Source organism: Symphodus melops (assembly GCF_947650265.1).
Source record: "Symphodus melops genome assembly, chromosome: 15".
Classification (NCBI taxonomy): domain Eukaryota; kingdom Metazoa; phylum Chordata; class Actinopteri; order Labriformes; family Labridae; genus Symphodus; species Symphodus melops.
In genome coordinates this window covers 18,346,528-18,367,988 of record NC_136705.1, presented here as the reverse complement: position 1 = coordinate 18,367,988, position 21,461 = coordinate 18,346,528, and the positions used below count along the sequence as shown (strand labels likewise).

General features: G+C 42.2%; 2 protein-coding genes across 2 annotated transcripts in view; both read left to right on the top strand.

The window, feature by feature from the left end:
* LOC306835872 (protocadherin-15-like) overlaps positions 1 to 20,965 on the top strand; it is a 210,301-nt gene extending 189,336 nt beyond the window's left edge. The window contains exons 30-39 of the mRNA XM_079362649.1: positions 299 to 387; positions 2,245 to 2,421; positions 5,107 to 5,325; positions 8,150 to 8,269; positions 15,592 to 15,613; positions 16,234 to 16,266; positions 16,409 to 16,482; positions 17,830 to 17,944; positions 18,106 to 20,105; positions 20,881 to 20,965. Of these exons, the coding sequence (XP_079218775.1) occupies positions 299 to 387; positions 2,245 to 2,421; positions 5,107 to 5,325; positions 8,150 to 8,269; positions 15,592 to 15,613; positions 16,234 to 16,266; positions 16,409 to 16,482; positions 17,830 to 17,944; positions 18,106 to 20,082 (2,826 nt within the window). The 3' untranslated portion in view covers positions 20,083 to 20,105; positions 20,881 to 20,965. The remainder of the gene's footprint in view (positions 1 to 298; positions 388 to 2,244; positions 2,422 to 5,106; positions 5,326 to 8,149; positions 8,270 to 15,591; positions 15,614 to 16,233; positions 16,267 to 16,408; positions 16,483 to 17,829; positions 17,945 to 18,105; positions 20,106 to 20,880) is intronic.
* On the top strand, positions 10,313 to 14,082 carry LOC306835870 (protocadherin-15-like). Its single transcript, XM_079362648.1, has one exon. It carries the CDS (start codon positions 10,492 to 10,494, stop codon positions 12,049 to 12,051), a length of 1,560 nt encoding a protein of 519 aa, XP_079218774.1. The 5' UTR covers positions 10,313 to 10,491; the 3' UTR covers positions 12,052 to 14,082.
* Positions 20,966 to 21,461: the final 496 nt, after the last annotated feature.

Genomic DNA, 21,461 nt, shown 5'->3' with positions numbered 1-21,461 from the left:
GAAACCTAATTTCACAGGAGCTGCATGCGGGAGATTTGGCTCCAGAGCACAGAAGCCTATATGCACTTAACTGCAGCGTCAGAATTAGGTCCTGTTAAGTTTACCGCATGGCACCAATACAGTCAGGCAATTAGGGCGTCTCACTGGTCCATTGAATGAAGCATTTCCATGAGCCAGCCAACTCACAGTAGAACAAAAATGAATCACAGATGTAATCACTGTTCATATTTACTTTCTGCTTCCTGTTTTCCTCTTGGTACTTTATTCTACTCTGTCCTGTGATCTCTCTCTTCACCAGGTTTCTGTTGTCAATGCGTTGGACATGCAGGTTGTTGTTTCCACTGTCCCTCCGCATTTAGTGGAAGAGCATAGGGAGGAGCTCATCAGGTATGGTGCTTTTTAAATTTCAATAAAACTATTGAAGTGAAATGCTGTGATTTTTTTAAATTTTGTTAAATATGAGGGATTTAATAGATGATTGAGCAAATGTGTTTCTTTTTCATAGAACTTGATATGTCTTTGCAATTCGGAGGACAATTTCTTGCCTAAATGTTCCTTTTCTTGATTGATTTCAAAAAGAGTTGAAATGCAAAATTAGTTACATCTCTGTGTTCCATGTCATACTAATATTGCTGATGACACCTTAATTTGCATAATAATTAGTTTTCAAAAGAACAGCACAATCTGTATAGTTTGGTCGTGGAAAATATTCAAAGACCAAATAATTAGGTGATAGAACACTTGCCTTTAGTTGTTCAATAACCAAAGACACAAATGAAGACCCTTAATCAGCCAATAAGACAGTTAAGTCTATCCTCCAGAGCTCTTTTTTCCTGGTTCAAATTAATTAATGATCAACATTCATGGTACATCTTCTTGCAGCTATTGGGACAGACCGTTTAGTCTAATTATTCAATCTGCAACGCGTTAACAGTTGTTGTCAAGAGCTTGCTGTGATTCTCCCCACAAGTGACACTGAAAAACACACACATTAGTCATGTTAAGCTCTTTGGAGTAATGACAATTGAGGGGTCTGGGATTTTGCACAGTGCTGGTGATGATCCAAGGACATTTTACCTGAGTGCTCAGACTGTTTATCCACCTTGGCAAAGGCAGACAGCACGACTTCTCTTTTATAGGTTGTAATGTGAGGTGCGGATTTCTCCTTGCCTGAATGGGATTATCAGAGCCTTGCTTTGCCAAGAGTCCAACGTGGAGAGGAAAACTGCTGCCCAATGGGGCAGTCATTGCCTGAGTGGGGTACTTAAGATTGGTAGCTCTTATATTACTTTGGGCAAAGAGATGCCGGATAAAGCTGTAGGCGTGCTCCGGGAATTATAAATTTGAAGTACATTGGTCCATAAATTAAGTGCGTCTTTGGATTTACAGCTCAAAGAACCATTTTTACTCTGGATTCATCTCACTCTGACACCCAGCTCAGAGTTATGCTGTTATTACGTCATATGCTTTAAAGTTTGGAAATCTGGTTGATTTTATTATTATTTAAATGACTTAAATGAGAAAAGACAATGAACAGTGAAGACCAGGAATAAGCACATGTATTTACTCATTAGTTAGCATCAAACAAATGCTAATGTTTGCCTTTCTTACTGCATCACAAACCTTGATTTAAAGATAGTGTTACCACACAGTAATATCCACTAGCATGTGTCAGAATGCTAACATTAGTTGTTGTGTGACGGTCGCAAGTGGATTTTCCTATATATTATTCTAACTTGAAATATATCCCTATGTACTGTAGCACTAGGCAATATAAAACAAGATTTTAACATGAAAAAAACAATTAATATCAGTTGATATCGATAATTTGGATGATAAATATCAATCAGGCTGATTTGCCTGTTTTGGCCTTAACATGTCTTCAGGGGCAGTTTTAGGTGAAATTCTATCAAACATTTGTTATATTTAAATTGTGAAAAAACAATACTGCAATAATTAGTTCTTCTTGATAATTATCGTTTTGTTGCCCAGGACTAGCACAATGTCCCTCAAGATTTTCTCTACCCATTTTCTCATCGATAATGAAATGGCGAAATTATATCCATTTATCTTTTCCAGTTTTTAATTTATCTTATATTTGAAATCGACAGTGCTATGATATTGAACTTGTCATTGCATTTGAGCCTCTCGTCCTGAGCATGATGTCAGAGGAACACAGGCACCATGTGAATGTAGTGAACTTTTTCCATTGGTTTGATTGTTTTCGTTTCCCGTTCATTTCAGAGTCCTGGAGCGTCACGTCCAGGACCAGATACCAGGCGCTAAAGTGATTGTAGAATCCATTGGGCCGCGTCGTCATGGTGATGGCTTTGAACTGGAGGACTACAGCAAGTCTGACCTGATGGTGTATGCCATTGACCCGCTCACAAACAGAGCCATTTCGCCCAAGGAGCTCTTCAAGTGAGTCAGGCGATTTTATTTTAAAAAAGTACAGTCAACCATTTGGGATGAATTAAGTCCTAATGTCCCTGCTGTGTGCTTCATGTTTTCTATACAGTCTCTCTTTACCCTCTGTCCATGCTGTGAGTCAGCAAATGTATCTGTAATACCCCCCTGGCTTCCACTTTTTCCACCGCCTTCACTTTCTTTTTAAGATTTGATTACCCTGCAGGAGCACCAAGTATGTCATTTTTCTAAGAGAGGGCAAGACATCAGAAGAGAAAGGAGGGCAGGAGGTAAAGAGAGAAACAAAGTGAGAGTGAGGCAGGGAATATTTCCTTCACTCCATCAACCCGTCATGCTGGTACCTCAAAGGTTGTTCCAAAAGCCTGGAGAAATGCCAGATAAGGTTCTTTTTGTCTTTGTACATAGAGATCAAGGGATTTCTGTGTGCTAAGACACTGTTGGAGCGGTGAGAGGCCATGTTTTCAGGCTTTCATAGGGACATGGAAAAAGTGCTTGCGAGACACTTTGTACATCCCATCAGGAGAGAAAAAAGTTCTTGGCCTTGGCTCGATCTCACCTCTGAAGTGTTTCTCAGCTTTTCTGTCAAAGTGATCAGACACCATTCTTAGAAGAGGCATCTCCATCAGGGCATGTGACTTGCACAATCAATAGGCAACACCATCTGAATTGTCCCTTACACCCTCTACCAATCTGCTCTCGTACTTCTTCTTTACATTAAGCCCTTGACACCATCCTCTGTCTTTATTTCTCCTTGTCTGAACAATTCAGAAACGTCCTTCTCCCTTTTCTGTGTGGACACAATTTTGAGACTCTTTCAAGTCATTTGAAAAAGCTCAGCTGAATGACATTTAGAGGTGCTTTTTATTTGAATTAACCTATTGGCATTATGTCAGTGTCCTTGACCATCAGATGAGATTCTCAACTGATTTTTAAATATTGGATTGGGAGCCCTGAAGTCATAACAACAGCTTCTTCTTTTTACAAAAGCCAGTGACTAAGGCTGTTATCACAATGGGCAGTCTGAAAGAGATTGAGCTTATGTTGAAAGAGGCGTCTTACATCCCTGCCTTAATAAGCTGCTTCCTTGGATACTGATACTGTCAAGAAAATCATTTTAAATAGAAGAGGAAGGCTGTTTATGCATTCAGTGCATGCCTTACACTATAGTGAGGTAATTACATGTAATATGTCTGTGACTTTGCTGCCAGAGGGAGCGAGATGAGTAAGTGGATTCTCGCATCCCACTGCCTGTATGCCACCTTGAATCCAGTGATCTCTACCATTTGCGCTCTCTGGAGGACAGATTGCCAGGGAGCCCAGTTGATGACCTTCATCTCCGCTCATTTGTCTACCTATAGAAAAAACAAATATGACAGTAATTGGATGTGGCAGTGTGCTCACACCGGTGATGCAGAATATTTGAAAGGCACTCTGGTTATTGTAACAAAATAACAGTCGGTGCATTGCTTGGATGTCTGTTGCCTTATTTATGACAATCGCAGTTTGTATCTTAGACACAACATGACCAAGAAATATTTGTCTCTTATCTCATAAGATGTGTATTGAATGTTTCTTAACAGAATTAAATGTGTTGTGTATAGTTCTATTCACGTAGCGACCTGTTGCGAGCAAATGATAGTTTTTTAAAAGTCTCTCAGCAGCTAACTGCTCCACCACGTTCAGTCTCTGTCTGTTAGAGATTTGGTGTTGAGTTCTACTGAAGAAAACGATGCCCCCTTTGGTTCAAAATAACCAGTGTGTGGTTGCAAAGCAAGTAGGAGACCTGGTAGTCAGGCAAAGACCTGAAACTCATTGTTAAACATACAGTATGTAAAATCCACTAACAGGGGGCTCTCATTCAAAACGATAACAAAAGATGATGTGGAGGCCAATGAGCTGAGTGTTGTGGCAAATTTCTTCGCTAAGATAGTAGGAGCCCATCTGTTGCATGATCTGTTAACCTCATTCTTTATGTCACTCGAGAGTTTCCAATATTTTTGGTTCCAATATTCTTGGTTTCAAAACCATGAAGCGTGACCCTCCGTCCCGCATCTCCACAAACAAAAACATCCTCACTTCTCAAACCACCTGTTCATTGCGCGCTCTACAATTACTAAACTCTACTCAAGAAATAAAAGGTTTTTTTTATTTTAAATTGCATACTTCCCATTATTTGTACTCTTATTTCTAATGATAAACATTGTATATTTCAACAACTAAATTAAATGGACCTCGATTAAAATGACTACTACCAAACAGAGCGTCATTGAAGAATTACAAATCTACAACAACGATTGAATCATTTACCAGTCATAAACAACCCCTTTCTCTCTCTTGTTGTCTTAAAATGTAGAAAACATGTGTTGTCTTGTAGGTCATTCCAATAAAAAATACCAATCCAATAAGCTTGGCTCATCTAAATATTCAGAATAACTTGGATAAGCACACTGAGATGAATATTAACTTGATTTCATTTTTATTTTGACCCCTTTCACGTTGTTCACATATTTTGTTTTACAATGATTTACACTTCAATATATGGTTCTATAAAAACATTGATTATGACCGCTGTAAGACAGATTCAAGAGCATGCACAATCAAGACACAGAACTTACTCAGCCACTTCTCAGCTGGAATCTACAATGTAATACCTGCTTTCATCGTCTGATTGAATGACAGATTTCTCGATGGGAATGTTCTGGAAATCAACAAGGAGTTCCAGCCGTACCTGGGCGAGGGCGGCCGCATCCTTGAGATCCGTTCTCCAGATATCGTTGCGAGTGTAAAGAAAGCGGCGCAGGCTGTGGGCTACACGGAGGGAGCTCTCCTGGCGCTGGCCATCATCATCATCCTCTGCTGCATCCCTGCCATCCTCATTGTCATGGTCACCTACAAACAGTGAGTAGCCTCCCCTCAGTAATGATCTCTGGCCTCTGTGATCATTAATCATCTTTAACTGGCTGTCAGGGAATAAAGAGGACAATGTATTTTAATTAAGGGGAGCTTTGTCTCGGGAGCTATTGTGTTACCCACGTTTTTAGCAAAACAATTAGTTTCACACAGATAAATCCGATATTTATACTCGGAGTGTAAGACATTATTTACATCCTGCACCCTGTAGTCTATTAGGATAGATCCAACAACAACATAAACAGCATTGTTGTGAAGTTTTTGTTAAGTATTTAAGATAAAGATAAGAAGCGTCTTGCTTTGTTTCTTTGTGTGCCTTCATCTCTCTCTCTCTCTCTCTCTCTCTCTCTCTCTCTCTCTCTCTCTCTCTCTCTCTCTCTCTCTCTCTCTCTCTCTCTCTCTCTCTCTCTCTCTCTCTCACCGCTCATCAGACATGCTGACTGCGCACTCTACTGGGCTAATCTCCCTGCTCATGCTCTGTGAAAGCAGATTAATTAACACTCATTTGTGACAGATATCTACAGCCAATTGTGACCGTCACAGTGTGTCTTCACGCCACTTAATCGTCACTGCCTTACACACACACACACACACACACACACACACACACACACAGCAAACTATGCGTACAATGCTGTGTACAAAAACATGATGTTTGTGTTTATAGTATTGTTCAGATCTTTGAGATAATTGAACCCTTTGTTTGACAGAAGTCAGGGTTTTATCTCTCTCTAATAGTTGGTATCCCGCCCAGGCTGCCATGAACAGTGATGTTTGGGAAATGTTGATTCACAACAGAAGGGCGGAGTGGTTTTTCCTTACACAAACGCACAGACCAAACACACACACAAGAAAGCTGCTGATGGTGACACGAGAGCTAATGCACAAACTGTCAGAGCAGATGGCGCTTTGTCGGTGGCAACATTGCTTTGGTAAATTTAAATGATTTAGGAAATAATTTCCTCATCTCTGTGTGTCAACATAATTTGCTTTTGTGGACAGTTGTGGATGAAAATAATATTTCAAACATGAATCTGTTTATTCATGTGGAATAATTGATTTTTGCTGTGATTAAGTGATGGTGGCTTTTTGCAAAGGAGATTCACTTAAGATGGAAGCTATAGCAACATGTGCATGCAGGCCTGCAGTCAGTGCTGGAGGGACGAGGGCTTCCTGTTTTGAAGTTAAAGGAAACATACAGAAAGTTTTTTCTCTGTTTTATAGATTGATGGTGTCTCGGGAAAATGTATTTTATTGTCTTACTAACAATTGCATAAAAAGTGGTTATTATTTAATCCAGTGTTTTTCGAGGCGAGGATCCAGACCCCCTGGGTGGGTCTGAAATAATAATGTGTCTTTTTAGATGTTATTAATAACTGCATGTTGAACTATGTGATTATAAGAAAGGATAGCACACATTAGCCAGCTATTCAGAACGGAGCCGCTGAGTGACACTGATGGATCAGTAGACTGAAAACTAGCTGCCTGCCGACTCCTTCTACGAAAATTTTTTTAGAAAGATGAGACCACCAGGAAACATAAAAAGAGCCACAACCACAGAAGGCCGCTCTGGCATCTAAACCGTGTCATTACGATCGAGCACACATAAAGTATGACTTTAATATATGAAGTTAGAGTTGAAGTGAAGTCACCATATACCAAATGTGTTCTCGGTGTCATTGGGCTATGTTTGTCTTCGTGTTCAGGGAGTTTTAAGAAATGATGCAGGAGGGGGGTCCACGTCTGATGTTATCATGTTTGTGCTAATGGGGTTCATGGTGTGGCTAATTTTGGGAGCCACTGATGTAATCATGCAACTTTCTCTGTTTAAAACTGACTACCCAAACTAGTGTGTTACAGTTACATGCTTTCTGAACATTGTAATTATTAATCCTTTCTCTCTCTCCTCCTTTCTCCTCACGTCCCCTCCGAATCAAAACCCATCACCAGGTTCAAAGAGTAAGTAATTATTATTTATGTTTTACAAGCGATCACTCTTTCATTGTTTGAGTAGTCACTGCCACTCTTAAGACATGTCCGACATAATGACATGAAGCGACGCTGATTCATCTCCTTGGTTACAGATTACTCAATGAATGTTTCATTTGGCAGAACGGTTTGTCTTCATGTGAAAAAAATCTGATGACATTCAGAGGGAAATCAAACCAAAATCATCAATGGACATTCTTCTAATAATGTCCTCTGGATCATCTTTTCGAATATCACTTCCCAACAGCGTGTGAATTAAAAAGAAGAGACAAGTGCGAGCGCCCTCTTTGTAGCATGTAGTTCAAAACTAACTCTGTAGTTGGTGGTAACATCCAAACAGATTTCAGAGTTACAGCACCATGTTGTCCAAACGGCACTGCTCTCTGACATTTTACAAAGTCCAGTGCTGTGCTCCTGTTATTGTTATTCTCATGTGAAGCTCCACTTCTAATTGTAAAGAAGAGAACAACCTTAAAGGTTAAGGGGTTTCTGGTACTGAATATCCCACTGAGAATCAACACTTACAGCTCTTTCCCACAAAAAAACAAACAAACTTGAATTGATTTGATCTGAGTAAGCTAATAAAAGCCACATACAAAGCGAAAAAAAATTCAATCAATGAACCGTGAACCATGTCATTTACTTTAGAGTTGTGGTAGAGATGATTTTCTGACTTCTTTTCTGAGCAGTTTTTAGCTATCCAACTCTAATCTGTCTTTAGCCGTGTCCTAACATAATGCTAGCTTTAGTTTGACCACCAATATTTGCATTTACCGCTTAGAGCAGAAACTTTTTACTGTAAAATGTTTTTGGCTTTTCACAGGCGTCAGGCAGAGTGTGCCAAAACGGCCAGGATTCAGATGGCTTTACCACCAGGAGGGAAAGCAGCTCCGGCAGCAGCTCCCAGTGCTAACCTCTATGAAGAGCTGGGTGACAGCAGCATGTGAGTCAAACTTTTCCTTTTATTATCTTCTCTTATCCCTCACATGTACCCATGATACCAAGGTCATACTTTATCTGGCTTCTTGGGTTCTCACAGGTAGGTGGTGGTACTGCTGCCTAGATATTTTCCTGCTTAAAAAAACCCCCCAAAAACCCTTTTGTAACAACTACTGGCAGCTCTGCATATTCACCTCAGACAGTTACCTGCTTCTTTAGATATATAAATAGCTACAATAATCAGTGGATCTACCCGCTCTTTGGCTTCATAAACACAACCTATATCACAGGCTGAACAGCTTGTGATTCAGCTCTAGCCTATGTGTGTTTCTAATTTGAGTGCGTAAGCGTTTTTGTCAAGGCCCTCCTTCAAGGTAAGCGTGCTTTAGTCCATCATATAATATAGCTCACTGGGAACAAGAAACAAGAAGTGAATCTGCTCTGTGCTTTCTTAATGATTTGTCATTAACTTATTTAAAGCTTCCTTTGATTAGTACAGACATCGATTGCTTCCCAAGACTTACATTCAGAGTGTTTTTCCATCAACACAATCGGGTTTCAACTTTCATGTATAATTCCCCCCCCCCCCCCCCCCCCCCCCCCCCCCGCATCAAACTGCTGCCCCCTCTGGGTTTAATAATTTTGATTTACAGCTTGTTAAAGTTTCTAACGACAAGGATGCTATTAAGAAAAAGAAAATGGAAATTTAACGGCCTGTTGTAAAGAGGTTTTGCGATGTTTACAACAGATGTTGACCAACACTCAACAACAAGCAAGAAGCCCTTGGTTCTATCGCGGAAGAAAGGCTCTCATGGGGATTGTATTGTAGCTCAGTGTCATTTATTATGGGGTTGTTTTCCAGCCAGCACTTGAGACAAGAAGAGCTGCTCTTATTAACAACCCCATTAAAACACCTTGAAACTCAACACAAAGTTTTTCCATGATGAGAGATTTCAGCGTGTGTCTTGTGTGTATGCTTTGTGCTTATTATACTCTGAGATGCAGGTAGCAGATAAATTAGTTTTTACCAAAAGAATCACAATGCGAAATCACTTCAAGCCTCTCATTTCATCCTCCTCTCTGACGTTTATGCTTCAGTCTTCTCACCATCTCTCTGTGTTTCTCTTCTCAATCATTTCCATTCCTCTGTCTCTCTGGATTCAGACTGCAGTAAGTAATCCCTCAACATGTGACACACAGTATTACTGTAGCAGGACTAATAGGATCAGATTCACTGTAAGAGAAAAGAAAATAGTCCATGACCAGGACGTTGTTAAAAGAGTAGGATTTGTGATGGATAATATCCTTGTGCATTAACCCATATAGACATGATGCAGGCCAGTATATATCTTCAACGCCTTATGAAGCGCCCGCATTCTTCTGCCTATGCAACCTTTGCATTTCCTTATTGCTTTGATTATTGATGATTTCTTTCAAGGCAATGACCCAAAGTGCAAAGGAAATTTCTATTCAGAGCTAAATCCAAGAGTTTGCTTTTAATGCAATGTTTCGACCCTGACACAGAGGCTGAGACATGAAGATTTTACTTAATGTTGAAATCCTCAGGTTTTGGCAGGTTGATTTCAAACATTACTGAGGTTTTAGAGGGTGTTCTTTTCGGTGGCCTTGAGTCTAATATGGGTTCATGTCTTTCTTATGGGCCTGGTTTCTTAGTGGTAAAGTTTTGGCTGTTAGAAAAGTTTTGTAGTTCAGAGCTCGTAGTCAGGGAGAGTGGTGTTCCCTGTTCTTAGAGGTCCTTCCCAACAGTAGATCTCACTATAGCAGTTTCATTGTTATGTTCCCTTAACTGCTAACCCTCACATCTCTAAGTGTTGTGACTGATTGCACTAATGCATCCACTGTGGGCTAATGTTGGGAATATATTAATAGTGTATCTGTGGCACAAAGCCCAGCAAACCATTATTATCTTACTACCAGTCACACGTTGAATCTCGAGGATTGCTCATAAAAAGGTTCCTGTTTCTGTGTAGGCTCTGCAGATCTTAATCAAAATTAACCTGACATCCATCTATTTAAGTAAATTTCTGTGTAACAGTCACAATACTTGAAATTGTAATCAGTTGGGAGCTCTGTTCCTTTGCTTCACCTTTTTGTCCTTTGCTTGGTTCCCCTTCATGCCATCACTCTTTACCTGTTTCAAGCATTTTTTTTCCCCCCCCTTCTTCACTTCCACCTTTTTACCGGATCAGGGCTAAAAAGTCTGTCATGGAGGACGCTGAACACCAGAGGATTCTTAGCGCCTTTGCCTGTCGCTCCACTGCAGCTCGCGGCAACGGAACATGGCACGTCAACATGCCAAAGTCGGCGAGCAACGTGACCTTCCTCTCTGACCGGAACCCACTCACCACTCACAACCCTGTCTATGATGACAACAGCCCCCCTGGCAGTCCTGACGACTTCTCACAGGGGAAAAGTCTGCCGAGAAAGCGGTTCTCCTTTTCCCCTTCCCACTCAGCAGGGCCGAGCTGTGTCTGGTCGATGCCTGCTCGCATTCACGGAGGGCAGCTCGGTTACGAGGTGCCAAGGAGGCAAGCTCTTATGAGTCAGAACGACTGGGAGCTGCAGATACTCCAAGCCGCCATGAGAGGCAGGGGAGGGCCAGAGAGTTCGGAAATGCTTAACCTGAGTGGCCGCACAGAGAGTAAGCTGTCGGTCCGTGAGCAGGCCAGACAGTTTGAGCAACAGGCCCTCCAGGAACAAACCCTCAAGCAAAACAGAGGCTCCCTCGGCTCCCTGTCTTCCATTCTTGTCAGGGATCGAGACAGCGATGACTTGCTGGGGCTGTCGTCAGAATCTCTGCTCTCTCTTATGGACTACAGTCCCTCCTCTGTGGGCAGGGACGTGCCCCCCAGCATTATCATCACTCAGGGCGATGAGTCGTGGCCTCTTTCCAGCCAGAGACCGACTCCACCTGTCCTCAGGAAGTTCAGCTCCAGCATCTCCAGCTACATGACAGTTCAGCCGTGTCAGATTCACGTGGAGATCATACCGGACCCTCCAGAAAACCCACCGCCGCCACCTCCACAGCGGCCACATCCACCTTCCCCAACCACATCTGCTCCTCCAAGTCCACCATCTACTCCACCTCCATCTCCACCTCCACCTCCACCTCCACCCTCGAGTCCCTCCAAACCTTATTTAACCCCTTCATCTCCCGTGCCTGTCCATAATCCATTTACTCCCCCACCTCCTCCTCCTCCTCCTCCTCCTCCTCCTCCTCCTCCTCCACCTCCTATTCCCCCACCGCCTCTTCCTCCACCTCTTACACCGGCGAGCAATCACTCGCGTCCTTTCGTCCAGTTCATTCCGTCCAACCTGCCGCCAATGTCGTCGCTTCGCCCAGTGTCAGAACGGAAACTTCCCCCGCCTCCTAGCCCGTCGCAGACGGACGTGGGGAAGAAAAAGGAACTCAAAGGGATCCTGAAGAACATTCAGAATCTAGCCGACATAGAGAGGTCCGTTGCCAACCTGTACAGCCAAGTAGACAAAAAGAGCAAGGTGCCCAAATTTAACAAGAAGCCACAAATGACTGAGGAATCAAAGGGTGCTAACAAGTTGCAAGACTCTGATCCTTGCAATGGGCAGAGCACGCCAAACATGACCAACTCCGACTCTGCAGACCCAATCACCTCAAACTTAGCCGAAAATGGAATGAGTCGCCTGAACGAGGAAGCAGAAGTGCAGCAGACAAACCAACTGAACTCAAACAGCATAGACACTCCAGAGCTCAGTGAAGACTCTTCTTATCAGTCCACACTGTTTTGACTTCTTCTCCTTTTCTCCATGCTTTCTTTTTTACTAGTTTGATGTCTCCATGCCAGTTTTTTTTAAAGCTTTCATTTTGTTTTTTTTTCACTGTTGGTAGTAATTCATGAGCTTTGGCACAGTCTAAAGAGACTAAATGCTTTTTTTTTTTACCTGATACTTTTATGGAAATCAAATCTTAGTGTTGTCTGCCAAGAAATGTACTCAGCTCTGCCACATCGGCATGCACAATGTGCTTTAAGGCTTGCATTATAACATAAAAGAGGTTTGCATGTATCAGTTTGGCTCGCTTCATTTGCATGTTTTCATTTTGAACTTCCTTGAGATCTCTGATAGTGTGAAGTATACCCTAGAGTTAGCAGATTAGGAGGTTCATGATGTCATAAGTGCAATATTTGAGTTTATAATCTTAACTTTAAAACCAAAGCTGTTTTAATTAGATAATATTAAACACCTACAATTATAAATTTCACAACCCTGGGGCCTTATTAGGCTGCTTATGTTTGATTAATAAAAATAAAAAAAGCCTTAAAGTTCAGGCTTCTGTTGCTTCCTGTGGAATCCGAATTAGGCAAAGGGAAAATTGATAATGTTAGATGTTTTACAAATGAGGTAAAATAGCCTTAGCTGTTAAACATATCCTAAAGGTATGCAAAAATGCCAAGCTTTTGGAGTGTTGAGGAAGGTTAATCACACATTTGTCAGTGAATCATATTCAGAAATGTGTTCCAGTCACTTGTACTGTACAGTATAAACATTTGTTTAGATGTATTACACACAAAGTAGATACATAGATTTGAGATAAAAACATGTGGAAAAAGTGTGATGCAATAATCCCTCCAAGCAAGGCAACAGAGGGAAATGTACATCTGCACCAAAACAGATGGAAATATATGCACTGAAACCAACATGACATCATTTTTTTAAAGCCTTTTACACTGAGGCAGGCTGAAGGAAATCCTGTTACTTTAATGTGACGCAGTTGAATACAGATTCGACAAGGTCAGGCACTTCTAAGAGAAAACATTTTGTCATTCTAGTTGAAGCTCCGGCTGTAAAAGAAAAAATACATTGACTGGGGTCCCCAGCAGGCTCATGCTGAATGAAGAGAGCTAACCTCTGGGGAAACTGTCTATTCACATGTCAGCCCACATCCCCCCAGCATGATGAAGTAGTCAGTGTGATGTTCAGCTGCACACTGGAAAAGGCTAATTAGAGAACCAATCAATCGTTAAGCAGGGCCGCTGCCTGTGGGACTGTCGAGCGCTGTTAGCGTCTCCTTTGCTTTTCCATCCTTCTGACCTTCTGCCTGTCCCATTTGTCTACGATCCTCTCTCCCACTTTCTCTCCCCCTGTCGTTAGCTCCAATAAGTTCCCATCCTTGGCGTCTTCTCGTTAATCTTTTCCTGTGGCTCTCCAGAGATTCCTTTGCCTTCTTTACACTCATTGCAATGCAGCATCTGTCCCCTCTCTATGCTCAGGTTTTTCACTTCCTCTGCTCTCCATCTTTCCCTCACATACCCTTCATGTGTTTGTTTCACCTTCTGTGCCCTGAGGCAAATGGCCCCCGCATACCTGCCTATCCACAACGATGCAATGTTTGATTCATCACACGTACCCCTGATGAGCAGATCGAAGGCCTGCTAATTCTGTATTCCATGTTCACTACATGGGGTCAGCGCTTTTGTAAAAAGGCTAGCCGCTCACATGCTTCTTTTTTTTTTTAACCCAAAGAGCAAAAAGCATTAATGGATGTATTCTTTGCATTCGATTTTTATTTTTTTATTTTCCAGGCTGGTTTTAGCATTCTCTTTTGTGTTTCGACTAATATTTCAGTGCAGACACATGATAAAAATGAAGACCGAATAATAGTTGCATACTGTTGTTAAAAAATTAAAGCTGAGGAGGGAAACTTGGAGAAGAAGGCAAGGTTAGATTTTGAAAGTATCCAAAGTGGAAAATCCAAAAGCTGCTTCACACGAACAATTCAGTGCAGTTGAAATAATGGCATGGACTTTGTTACTTGAGAAAAGCATTTAATTTATTTAATCCTGTCAGGATTTAAAGTGAAGTTCAATAAATATTTTAAAATATATATTTTTTAAAAATAAAGAAATTCCAAGATTTTTTCAGAGGGTTATGTCAGGCTGAGAAATAGTCTCTCTCTCTCTCTCTCTCTCTCTCTCTCTCTCTCTCTCTCTCTCTGTTTGCTCTGTTTGCTCTGTTTTTTACACTTAAAGAAACAACATGTAACATGCTAATTGGTGAGACATGGAGGTCTTAATGGGAAAAGTTTGTTTCCTTCTTCGACAGAGCCAGACAAGCTGTTTCACTGTTCTTAATGCAGAGTTAATTGTCTGCAGGCTATTGCCTCACATTTTCTCATAACTGTCGATGGGGAGAAGTATATTTCCCAAAAGGTTGAAGTAGCACTCCAGAAGTAGGTCTGGTGACTTTGTTTGTTTTCAGCAGAATAATAAGACATCATTTTAGAATTCTCTAGAGATATCATGCAATGTAAAAAATAGAGGTTGTTTTATAAAACTCAATATTACTGTTTCAGATAAACGACATCTGTTTCTTACATCAAGACTGCTTTTTAACACACTTCACCTCAACATTTTAGTAGCACTTTCCCTTCAAACTTCCTACTGCAGCTGTCCACTGGGCTGTTTTTCTCCATGTTGCATGAGGCAGCAGTAGCCAGAAGCCATGCCAACAGGTCATCCATCAGATCCCTCTCCCATCATCCACTCTGCCTGGGAGGTGTGGCCATATGGCTGTGCTCTGTCCCCTGCTCCTTGGCCATAATAACAGATTACAGCCCTCCAGAGGAAGCTCACATCATTGCTTGGCCATTAATCTGAGTGTGAACGTTGTCGTTATTTATGGCCTCGGACAGGTTACAGTTGTACAGTTGTGAACCTGGAGGTTTGAGACGGGGCTCCTCCATTACTCGCTGTTTCTCACTGACTTGTGCTGAATGCATTGCAGATGCACGGTTGTCCTCCAGTGCTGTGCAGTCATTTTTTTTATGTGTTTTATATTGAAAGATTTACTAACTTTAATAGAAGAAAAAAAACATTTCCTTTTACAAAGTGAACTGGCACATTATGACGTGGAAGCCGGGGGGCAATTCTATTAATTCTTTAGGCAAGATTCACTTCATATCTGCTCGGAGATGCTGTAGATAGATCTGAATAAACACATTTTTAACATTCCAATCTTCCCGGTTTTTGTATTTGCATTTATTGTTTTATTTCGGTTCCCTGTTTGGATGCGATAAAGGGAGTGGGGGGGTTCCACACAAGCATGATAACATTGTTGCTTTAGGCACCCCAAACTGACGTCTGCAGCTCTGTAATTTAACACACGAAAATGCACAGTAAGTAAAGCTGCAGTTTTTTCTCACTGGTCAGCAGAATGTAGCCGCACTAGTCCTGATCATTTAACATTTCATTTTTGTGAAAGCTCTTGAAATATTGCTGTCAATCCATATTCATTATTTGTCTTCTTTTTACTCCTTTCTGCGGCCCACAGGCGGCGAGGCTACGGCAGACAGGTAAGCGTTTCTGCCGTGATGAGTTTTTATCTTATTGTTGTGTCGCCACATTTTGTCGCTCTCAAGGCCGCTCGAGGCGGCTTATATCCTATAATTCTTATCTACAACTCACCTGATGGGGAAAACACTGAATGAGATTAAGATGAGATCGTCGCTGATAGGACTTCTGACACTGACATTACAGTGTTGGTTTGATTTGAAGGTCTCCAACGCTCCTGTCAAATGGCAGATAAGCATTTTGATTTGTCTCCTCTGTTGGCAAAAAAGACACAATCAGGAACCAAATAAAAAAGACTCTGTTATCATCAACGTTTTATCGCTTTTAAATGATCTGCATTCTGTAAGCATCAGACAGGATGTTTACTCTCAGTTTTAACTTCTTCTTAATGTCATTCCCTGTTTTTCCTTGTTTTGTTTCCATTCACATGGTATCATTCTTTTAAGCTTGCTTCTCCTTGAAGTAAAAAAAACAAAACAAAAAAAAACTTAAAGAGCAGCCTGCTTTTTCTGGCTTTAAATCTGAAATGTGTAGAGTAAACTCCTCCTTGTGTTTGTGTCTCTACTGACCATCCCTTCCGTATTCCTTATCCTTCTTCCGTACTAATCTCCGGCTGCAACAGCAACTGCTGAGGCCATCTCTTCTGAGACCTGAGGTAGAAAAACCCTCCTGCTTTCTCCTAATTCCCAGGGATTGTAGCCATACTGCTGTATGCTCACCCTGTTTCCTGCTTCTCATCTTCTGTCTTTCTCTGAGGATTGCTCAGTAGTTTCTCTTTCTGCCTCTCTGAAATGCAGGAACTCTCCATGGAGTCAGGTATCGACCCAGGCCAGGACTACTACACGCAGGACTACTATAATTATGACCAAGGGTGAGCATGCATCATCCCTCATCTGTGTTACTTTTAATCCATGTAACTGATCTCCATTCAATCTTTTTAAGTAAAAAAAAGAGTACATCGTTAGGACTATTTTTTACCATATGCTTGCCTTACAGCTTTCTGCACTATGCTCCTTTAGGCGAGAAGAGCATTTTAAAGAAGTTCAGACTCAAATTAAAGGCATAACTGATGCTGCCCCTTCAGCAGAATGCACCATCCGAGCGTTTACCCTCTTTACTCTCGTCAAATGAGATCAATTATGCTGCCCTGAGCCTGTGAAAGTGTTTTCCCGTGGTTTAATGGATTGAAGGTGCTTTGGCTTGCCTTACATTGCCCATATGATCCTTAAGAGGAAAAAAAAACCATGGAACCTGAAGCTGTAACAGCTGCTGAGAAATTGTTATTCATTAAAAGCCCTCTCTCCCTCTATGGCAGGTGACTTGAACCTCTCCGGGGAATTACACTGCAAGTTTATCAAAACACTTTCACACCTTAAAGGATTAAATCACTTAAAGGAAATGTGACAAACTGCCATATTGAAATTACATGTTGTAATTGCCTCTGTGGTTACCTACCGACCTATCTGCCATCTTTGGTAACACTGATTATCTCAGCTGATGCTCTCCTTGTCTGCATCACACTTGTCCTCACTGGAACGAGCTGTAATTATATTTGAATGGCATGTCACGAAGTTCATTATAAAAGCTGCTTCTGCCAATGAGTGTACTGTCACCATTACCAGATGCCTTTGATCTGTTTCTATATGCATTAAAAAATTCACTCTTAAAGTAGTCAAGCTTTTAATCCAGCAATCCCAAGACTGAGTGGTTCTCAGAGGCGCCCCAACATTTTCAGAAGGTGGCACTGACAGGACATTTAATATTGAAGATCTTACTCTACTAAGGCCTGATTGATTAGATTTTGGATTTGGTCCAAATGTATTTGCACTCTCTTCACCTCCTGCTCTATTATTTTTATAGCATCTCTGAGAAACAAAAGCAGAAGACAGACCTGTTTTCGTCTCTGTTTTTTGATTTAATGATGATTGGCGACACACAGAATAAAAAGCATTCTGCTGTCTTTTTGTGGAGAGTGATGAAGGATGATAGTCTTGTTTAGCTTTTACCGGATGACAGCCATGCATCAAAAGAACATTTAAAGTGTATTCATATGTTTTATATTTCATACACAGCGGCAACTCAAGGTGCTTTACACAAATAAACAAACCATTTTAACAAGGCTTAAAGGCTTAAACAAAGTACATTTTAAAGAATTATTAAAGGCGGATTCTCTAAAGACGGATTTATTTTCCATATAAGAATGTGAATCTACTTGCAGGTATGACATTCCTCAATACGGCAGTCGACGGAGGCTGATAACTCCCATGTACGATGAATATGGGGAGGTGATCGTGGAGGATGATGGGTATTTCTACAGTCCTCATGGCCCCGAGGTAAAATCTTTTTATACTCTCAGTGAAAATGTCAGTAATTATTACCATCATGGGTCGTGTGTCAAATGTATTATTGAAGCAGCGATAGAATACCTGTTTCATTCCAACATTGTGACTCTGTATCATAAACAAGGTTGTTTAATTAAACATAACTGTCTCAGGGCCGTGGCAGAGGCCGTGGTGGTATGCGGGGTAGAGGTCCAGGAAAAAGGGTTGCATTTAGGGACATGCCGCCAGAGGATGAAATTGAACAAGCTGAACCAGGGGAAGAGGGCGAACCATCGAAGGCTGCCAAGAGACTGAAGTCTGTCATGAAGCTCAGCAAACTCTTGGCGGCAAGCAAGGGGGGAGAAAAGCCATCTGATGCCGGTCCTTCTGGCCCGTCTCCGTGGAAAAAAGCCAAGATGTTCAAGATGTTTGGTGCCGGGAAGAAGGACAAGGATTACGCCAAACTGATGTCAGCTCGCAGAATTGACAGCCAGGAGAGTCTGACTGACGGACCGGCACTGATGGGACCTATCGACAGCAAGTCCGATACCCGCAGCCGGCTTGGCAAAGTTTTGAAGAAAATCAACTTGGGCAAAAAGTTGCAGATGCGGAGGAAGTCGCAGAGCAGCGTGAGTCGAAGCTCAGCCACAGGCAGCGAGAGAGATGAAGAAGCCTCACAAGTAGCAAGCGAGGATGAAAGGAAGTCTAAAGTGTCCATTAGTGTGACAGAAAGTGAGCCAGAAGCAGGTACAAGTGGAAGCAGTAAGGAGAAACGCTCTGATGAGGAATCGTCGGAGAAAAGCAGCATTGACAGAGATTATCTGAAAGTAGATTTAGACCGGGATGATGCCAACGAAAGCACAGTGGACTCAGAGGAAGAGCCTGATGAAGAGCCAGGGGATTCTGATGAGGAAAGCAAGTCCAAATCTGAAGAAGAAACGGAGAAGGGATCTGTGAGTGAGAAAGAATCTGGCACTGAAAAAGAATCAGAGTCAGAAAAAGAATCAGAGTCGGAGAGGTCTTCAGCTACAGAGAAAGGATCAGAGTCTGAAAAAGAGTCTGAATCCGATAAAGAAACAGAATCAGGAACAGCGACAGAGAAGGAAACAAGCACAGAAAAGGGTTCAGGAACAGAGAAAGACTCTGATGAAGAGTCTGAGGAAGAAGAGGCTTCAGGTAGCACTAGAGAAAGCGGGTCCTCTGCCCGCTCTTCTGTGAAATCATCGGCCACCGCAGCTAGTAAAGGAAGCAGCGCTTCAGGTATGAGCAGTAGTGGGAGCGGAACTGGAAGCGAGACCAGGAGTGGGAGTGGTACAGAAAAAAGTGAAAGCAAAAGTAAGAGTGGCAGTGGGACTGGATCTCTTTCTGGCTCAAGTGTTAAGTCATCCCAGAGAACCAGATCATCAGGGAGTGCTGTAACTTCAGAGAAATCCAGTGAAGAACTTAGTGAGGCGGAATCAGGGACAGGGACTGCCAGTGAGGCAGAGTCAGGGTCAGAGTCAGGGTCAGGGAAAGGAACAGGGAGAGCCAGCGAGGCAGAGTCAGGGTCAGGGAAAGGGACAGGGACAGCCAGCAAGTCAGAGTCAGGGTCTGGGTCAGGGTCAGGAAGTGAAGAGTCTTCATCTCTCAGATCCAGCCAGAAAGAAAAGTCTGCCTCCGAATCTATTGGTGGGTCTTCGTCAGGTAGTCGTATGACAGATCAGAGTTCCTTAGGAAGTGGGCAGAGTTCATTTCATTCCCAGTCTACCAGTGGTAGCCGACACTCCCAAAAGTCTTCCCTAAGTCGTGGGAGATCTGAGGAAACAATCACAGAAGAGAGCGAAGAAGAACAAGAAGAATCTGAAAATGCCGACAAGAGCAAAGACTCGTCGAGCGAGCTCAGTGATAGCGAGTCGTCCAGGAGGTCCAGTGTGGCATCTGGAGATCCCGGGCCCTCTGCCCCCTACACTGGTCCCCCTTACATGTCTGAGATCAGAAGCATCGGTGAGACCTCTTTGGAGACATACGGAGGACTGTCCCCGATCACTGAGGTGGACGAGGACGCCATCTCTTCAGACAAATCTTTAACAAATGTCTCTGAGAGTTCAGCAGAAACAGAAGCAACATCAGATGCTGATTCAGAGTCTGAAGGAAACTTGACCGCCTTCTAGAGAGATGTATAATCCACCCTGAAGTAAGAGTGAATACAATCAATTCCCCTTGCATGGGAGTGAAGAAATACTGCCTCCTACTGCAAAGTCTTTCAAATGTCCACTTTTTTTCTCATTCACCCTCAGTAAGACAAAACTGATTCTCTACTTCTCTACTTCTGAGTTTTGCTCTCTGACTTACAACTTTGACTTCTTCTTCTCTCTGATGTGTTCTGTGGTTGAAAGCATTTACTTCCAGTGCAACACCTTTGCTTGTTTGACAGCTTTGCTGTGGGATTTTTGGTGTTGTGCTACTAATCAGGACTGAATATTTGACTTCAGTACTTCACTTTCTTGATATATACATTGTATATCTTTCCCAAAGAAAAACAGGACTTCTTGCCATAAACTTTCTTCCATGAATACCTAAGAATAAAACCTGGGTTACAACTTTTGTCTAAAGATATGAGTAAAGCAACAATTCATTTGAATACAAAACGACCTGACATAATGTGCTGGTTACAGCACCAAGATAAGCGCTGAAGGGGTCGGCCTGTCGAGCCGAGGGATTGATGCCATGACCCTTCTACTAATATTCATGACCCATAAATACACAATCTTTCCATGGAATAGTGATTGAGGGTTATAATTTTTTTCTTTTTATCAAGCAAGTAAATTATGGCAAGAATGTCTGAGTGTTGTGGTCTGATAATTTGTGTACAACCCAGCTCTCTGCAGTGCTTTTTTAACAAAGAAATTCAAGGTTCTCTTCCTTGTCCAAAAAAAAGAAATATTATTTCTAATTTGTTTCCCCCTCAGGCTGGGATAAAGAAGCGGATAAAGCTGGTTGTCGATCGAGAGAACGAAACCAGCTCGACAGGAGAGGAGAGCAACACAGAAACTCAGCGCAACAGACTCCCCAACAGCCACAGCAACATCAACGGGAACATCTACCTCTCACAGAATGGAACTATCGTCCGAACTAGGCGAGCACCCCACCCAAACAACCTGAAGGTGGGCTCTCCTTGCCGGCTCGGTAAGCATTTTAAAAAGCTAGACAAGTTGGGAGTGACTCATGAAGAACCCCCGCCCATCATTAGCATCGAGGGTACGGGAAACAACACAGAAAATGGAACAGGTAAATGTGTCTCCTCTAGTGTGGACGTCAACTTAAACACTCAGTCCTGTGGTACGCTGGGATCCACCAACACAATTCTTCGAAGTTTTGGGTCCAGAAACAATATTGCCAAGACCATGATTGACAGGAACAGCGTGGGCCCATGTGTCAATGAGGAGCAAGAGAGTTCTGTTGACAACCACAAGGCCAGCAGGGAGACACTGGAGTCCCACAGTGACCACACACTATCGGACGAGGACGAGTTATGGATGGGACCCTGGAA